The sequence below is a fragment of the Bison bison genome, unplaced genomic scaffold (genome assembly GCF_000754665.1).
Source record: "Bison bison bison isolate TAMUID 2011002044 unplaced genomic scaffold, Bison_UMD1.0 scf7180017864144, whole genome shotgun sequence".
Lineage (NCBI taxonomy): Eukaryota > Metazoa > Chordata > Mammalia > Artiodactyla > Bovidae > Bison > Bison bison.
The window spans coordinates 1,692,085-1,697,034 of NW_011494716.1; the positions used below are offsets into that span (position 1 = coordinate 1,692,085).

At 59.6% G+C, this 4,950-nt stretch overlaps 1 protein-coding gene across 1 annotated transcript in view; it reads left to right on the top strand.

Moving 5' to 3' along the window:
- The first annotated feature begins 704 nt into the window (after positions 1-704).
- GLIS2 (GLIS family zinc finger 2) overlaps positions 705-4,950 on the top strand; it is a 6,633-nt gene continuing 2,387 nt past the window's right edge. Inside the window, exons 1-4 of the mRNA XM_010840491.1 lie at positions 705-3,013; positions 3,884-4,056; positions 4,551-4,727; positions 4,805-4,939. Coding sequence (XP_010838793.1) covers positions 2,842-3,013; positions 3,884-4,056; positions 4,551-4,727; positions 4,805-4,939 — 657 coding nt within the window. The 5' untranslated portion in view covers positions 705-2,841. The remainder of the gene's footprint in view (positions 3,014-3,883; positions 4,057-4,550; positions 4,728-4,804; positions 4,940-4,950) is intronic.

Sequence of the window (4,950 nt, forward strand, 5' to 3'; positions counted from 1 at the left end):
CTGCAGCCAGGCTCCGCCCGGCACCCGCTGGGCACCGGCCCTCTCTGGGCTCCGCGCTGCCTAAGAAACTTGCCTCTGCTCTCGGCGAGGCGGGTCCCTGTCCTTATCCCGAAAACAAACACCGAATGTCCACCCGCCCCCCCCCGAAAATCAATCCAGTGATGGCTGGCTAGCCGGCCTCCAGGGGGGTGATTGCCGTGCCAGTCCCGGGGTTCTGGCGCGGGTGCGTCCGGCTCAGGGCCTCTGAGGCCCCAGAGAAGTGACACTGGCTCTCGCCTGCCCCTCTTCATCCAACCCGGGAACAAAGAGCAGAGCCCGAGCCCAGAACTGGCCACCTCCCTGCCTGTGGGGAGTGAAAGGGGACACTTTCAGGTTGACCACAGTCAAAGCAGGAAGGAGGGTCACAGGCGTCTTACCCTTGGATGGATGGGGACAGCCTGGGGTGGGGGAGTGCTGGGAGCTGTGGGTGTTGGTGGCTGATCCTTCCTTCTTTTCTAGGAGTGACCAGTTTTGGTCTCCTGGCTTTACTCTGGCTCCATCAGAATGAACCCGTGTTCCCAGGGCAGGACCAGTGGCAGGAAGTAGGGGGCTTAGGGTGGGGTCTCTGGGGACTGGGTCTGCTGATTGAGGAGGTGCTGGAGTCCCAGCTTCACCCTGGGAGACTAGCTCCTTTTGGGGTCCTCCCTCTTTCTGAGCTGAGGCAGTGTCTCCTGCAAGTCTCCAAACCAGGTGACCCATGGTTCCTCCCTGATTCCCCTCTGGCGGGGACCTGGGGTGGGGTGGGGTGCAGTAGGCAGGTGCCAAAGGACGTTACTTGAGCAGTGTTGCTGTTAAGTCAATGTCAGTCTGAATTCCCAGTTCCCAAACCATCCTGCCCTTGTGGTCTCCTCCAAGAGATCGGGTAGGGGGCGGGGGACAGGCTGTGGGGAGGCCTGTGGCCCTAGGCCAGCTGAAGGACCAGGCCACCAGCCCTTCCTGGCTCCTGAATTCTTAATCAGCATAAATATTTACTTCCTTCCTCCCCTTCCAGGCTCCCAGCACAGAGGAGCTTCAGGGAGGTTGGACTGGGCCTGTGTCTAAAAATAAACAGGTGGAGGGACAGGCAGACACACAGACAGACAGACATCACTGGGGGGTGGGTCAGGCAGAGGGCAGCTCCCTGCCCAGACAGAGGGAGATTGGAGGGGGCCCAGGTCCATTTATCACTCTCACCCACCCACCTGCCTGTCTAGGGCTGGAGCTCCTAAGGACAAGGTGGCAGTGTGGTCCCAGCCCCTGGCGTCACTGAGAACTCCCGACCTACGCATGCCCTGCGTGCGGGTTCATCCAGACGGATCTGCCAGCTCCCACCTGATGTAGGAACAAGTCAAGTCATAGATTTCGGTCCCATGGCCAAGTGCAACCACCAGTACCATGATAATGCAGCCCCCTCCCCAGGCTCAGAGACTCCAGCGTCGTTTCGCCATGTACTGGGGTCTTGGGATGTGTCCTCAGAAGCAGAGGGCCCTAAGTGAGGACTTTGTGACCTGTGTGCACTCAGGGTCTTATCTGGGAGATGGATGAGAGGAGGCTTGGAGCTGGGGCAAGGCGGTTTGTCCTGGAGAAGATGACTGGGAACATGGGTCCCCACCCTCCATGGAAAGCTCCAGGCAGCTCAGCAAGCACACACACTAGTGAAATATACAAAGTCTTTTTACCACATGGTGGTCTTGGGGATGTTCTGTATAAAATTGTGAAGAGCTGGAGTCGGTGAACGGCAGGGATTATCTTCTTTGGCAGATAGATTGTCAGAGTGCAATCATCTCAATGAACAAACACAAGGAAACAGCGTTTCCCAGCATGTGAAGTTTGCTGCCGTGAAAAATGATGTTTGAATTTGAAATGAATAGTTGATCTTGCTCTTGGGTTTTTTTACATGTGAAGAATGTTATGCCGTTGAGAAATTCTAAGGAAGTGGTGAAAATGTACCACTCAAAAAAAGAGTATCATCACTATTTAAAAAATTATGTATATATGTGTTTTACTAACCACTAGACAGCTGATCACTTTCCCCTACGCTGGTCTTGGCTGGGCCGTAGTCCCCAGCTGCCCCCTGGTGGTGGCTCAGAGCCTCTGGCTCCCCAGCCGGTGGGGCCCTCCGTCCTGGAACGCAAGGCCACCCGTCTGTCCGCCCAACCCTTGGAAGCAGGCCGTGCTTTGCAAGGCTTGCCTGGGACAGGCTCTGGGCCTCATTCCCTTGGAGTTTTGGGGGCTGCCTAGAGGGGTTGGCTCATTGGTCAGTAGCTAGGCCCTTTGAGGGCTATCTGGGAAGACACTCATTGCCCTTCTGGCCTGGTTCTGGGTCTTCTGGCTCAAATCAGGCATGTGTCCCAGGCATGACCTCCCACCCAGTCAGAAATGACCTTTGGGACTTGCCTGGCCAGTTCCAGGGAGAAGATCTGGCCTTGGATCTGAAGGCTGTGCTACTGCCTAGCTCTGCAGCTTGAGGCTGTCGCTAAGGCTCGGTTTGTGGCAGGCTTGGACCCTGTGAGCTTTGCTTCCCAGAAAGCCTTGCGGGAGATGAATGCGTTAGATCCGGGTCAGTGGTTGGCTCTGTCTGATATACCTGCTGTCTGGGGCCACCGAGAGGGTCTCTGTGCCCAGGAGACAGCCTTCACACTGCCCTGCACACACTGCCTCTCTGCTCCTTTGGGCTTTAGTGGGGGCAGCCTGAGGATGAGTCTGGGGTCCCAGTGTCACAGCACAGCTCCTGCTTGCTCTCAGGTTCCTGCCTGAATACCAGCTCCGGAGCCCTCCGCTGCCTGCCGCTGCCGCCGCCCCCACCCCCCGGCCCCCACCACCATGCACTCCTTGGACGAGCCGCTCGACCTGAAGCTGAGCATCACCAAGCTCCGGGCGGCGAGAGAGAAGCGGGAGAGGACGCTGAGCGCAGCCCGGCACCGAGCCCTGCACAGGGAGCTTGGTCTTGCGGACGATAGCCCCACGCCCGGCTCCCCGGGCTCCCCACCGTCAGGTACTGCATGCCTGGGGCAGAGCAGCGATCTCGGAGCCCTGGCGATAGGAAAAACGTCCCCCGATGGGCTCACCTGGACGCAGTCGCAGCCCCTCACAGCCTCACTTAGGGTGCCCCGCCCCTGACACTGTCTACCCACCCTCCCAGCAGTTCATCTCTGCATGTTCATCACTGTCCCTGGGAGGAGACGACTGACCAGCCCAGCTCCTGAAGCTGGCTCGGCAGAGCTAGTATTCAGACTGAGGCCTCTGGCTGGATTTGGGGGAGCTTTAAGGGGCAGCAGGGAATGCACAGGTAGTAACAGAAGGCCTTGTGGCCCTGTGTCTGCGCTCTGAGGCAGTGTGATCGGCCAGCCAGGCAGACGGGGGATCAAGCCCAGCAGGTGCTTCTCTGGGTGGCGGGGGTTACTTGAGGCCCAGGTCTTCTGCTCCATTTCTGAATGTGGACCCTGAAAACTGGATCTACCGTATCTGAGCTGGGCCACCCAGCCCAAACCTTTCATGTTACAGAAGTGGGCACTGAAGCAGAAAGGGACTTGGGGGGAAAGTGAGTAAAGTCCTTAACCTGACATTGTGACGGGAGCCACGGGCCCTGGATTCAAGTTCCTGTTCAGTTACTTACCCTGTGTGCCAGCCCACCCCCATCTGAAGAATGAGTACTTCCTGTCTTAACCAATGGCCAGGCTCCCACCTTGGCAGACGCCACACCTGTTGGCTGTGGAGGCTTCAATTCCTGGGTTCCGGGGTGGCCGGGGATGGGGGCGCCATGGCTAGCGTCTGCTCCGAGTCACAGCGGAGGAGTCATGGGCGGGAGGGCCTGGACCGCCGGGACTCCTGGCTCCAGTACCCCCAAATCCTGCCTTTGCCCTAGGCTTCCTGCTGAACCCCAAGTTCCCCGAGAAGGTGGAGGGACGCTTTTCGGCAGCCCCCCTGGTGGACCTCAGCTTGTCGCCACCGTCTGGGCTGGATTCCCCCAACGGCAGCAGCTCGCTGTCCCCAGAGCGCCAGGGCAACGGGGACCTGCCCACAGTGCCCGCCGGCCCGGTAAGGGGGAGACACGCGTTCTCGAGATGGTGCACTTACCTCCTGGGGCCACTGTTACAAAGGACGACAAACTGTGTGGTTTAAAGTGGCAGAAGTGTATTCTGGAACCTGAAGTCCAGAATCACCGTGCTGATGGGGCTGTGTGCCCTCTTGAGGCTCTGGAGGGCTCTTTCCTGGCCGCTTCTGGCCCCTTGCCTTGTGGCCACGTCACTCCAGTCTCTCTGCCTGTCATCACATGGCCTCCTCCCGTCTGTGTGTGTCTCCAAATCTCCCTCTTTCTCTTGTGGAGACACTGTTCACTGGGTTTAGGGTCCCCAGGCAGCCTGACCTTCTCTAAACTTACATCTGCATGGACTCTCCACAGAGGTCCTGTGCACAGGTACCAGAGGTTGGGGTTGGGACATGTCCTGTGTGGGGCACCGCTCAGCTCCTGGACAGAGGGAGATGGGCCAGGTGGGCAGCTGCTGACCCACTCTGCCCCCTGCTTCCCCCAGGACCTCCAGCCTCTGCGCTACCTGGACGGTGTCCCCAGCTCCTTCCAGTTCTTCCTGCCGCTGGGCTCTGGGGGGGCCCTGCATCTGCCTGCTTCCTCCTTCCTCACCCCTCCCAAGGACAAGTGCCTCTCGCCAGAGCTGCCCCTGCCCAAGCAGCTGGTGTGTCGCTGGGCCAAGGTGAGCGGGGAGCCGGGCGGGGCAGGGTCTGGGGCGGGCGGCCCCCTCGTGGGCTCAGCACGCTCCTGGCCTCGCAGTGTAACCAGCCCTTCGAGCTCCTCCAAGACCTGGTAGACCACGTCAACGACTACCACGTGAAGCCTGAGAAGGACGCGGGCTACTGCTGCCACTGGGAGGGCTGCGCCCGCCACGGCCGCGGCTTCAACGCCAGGTGAGGGGGGGC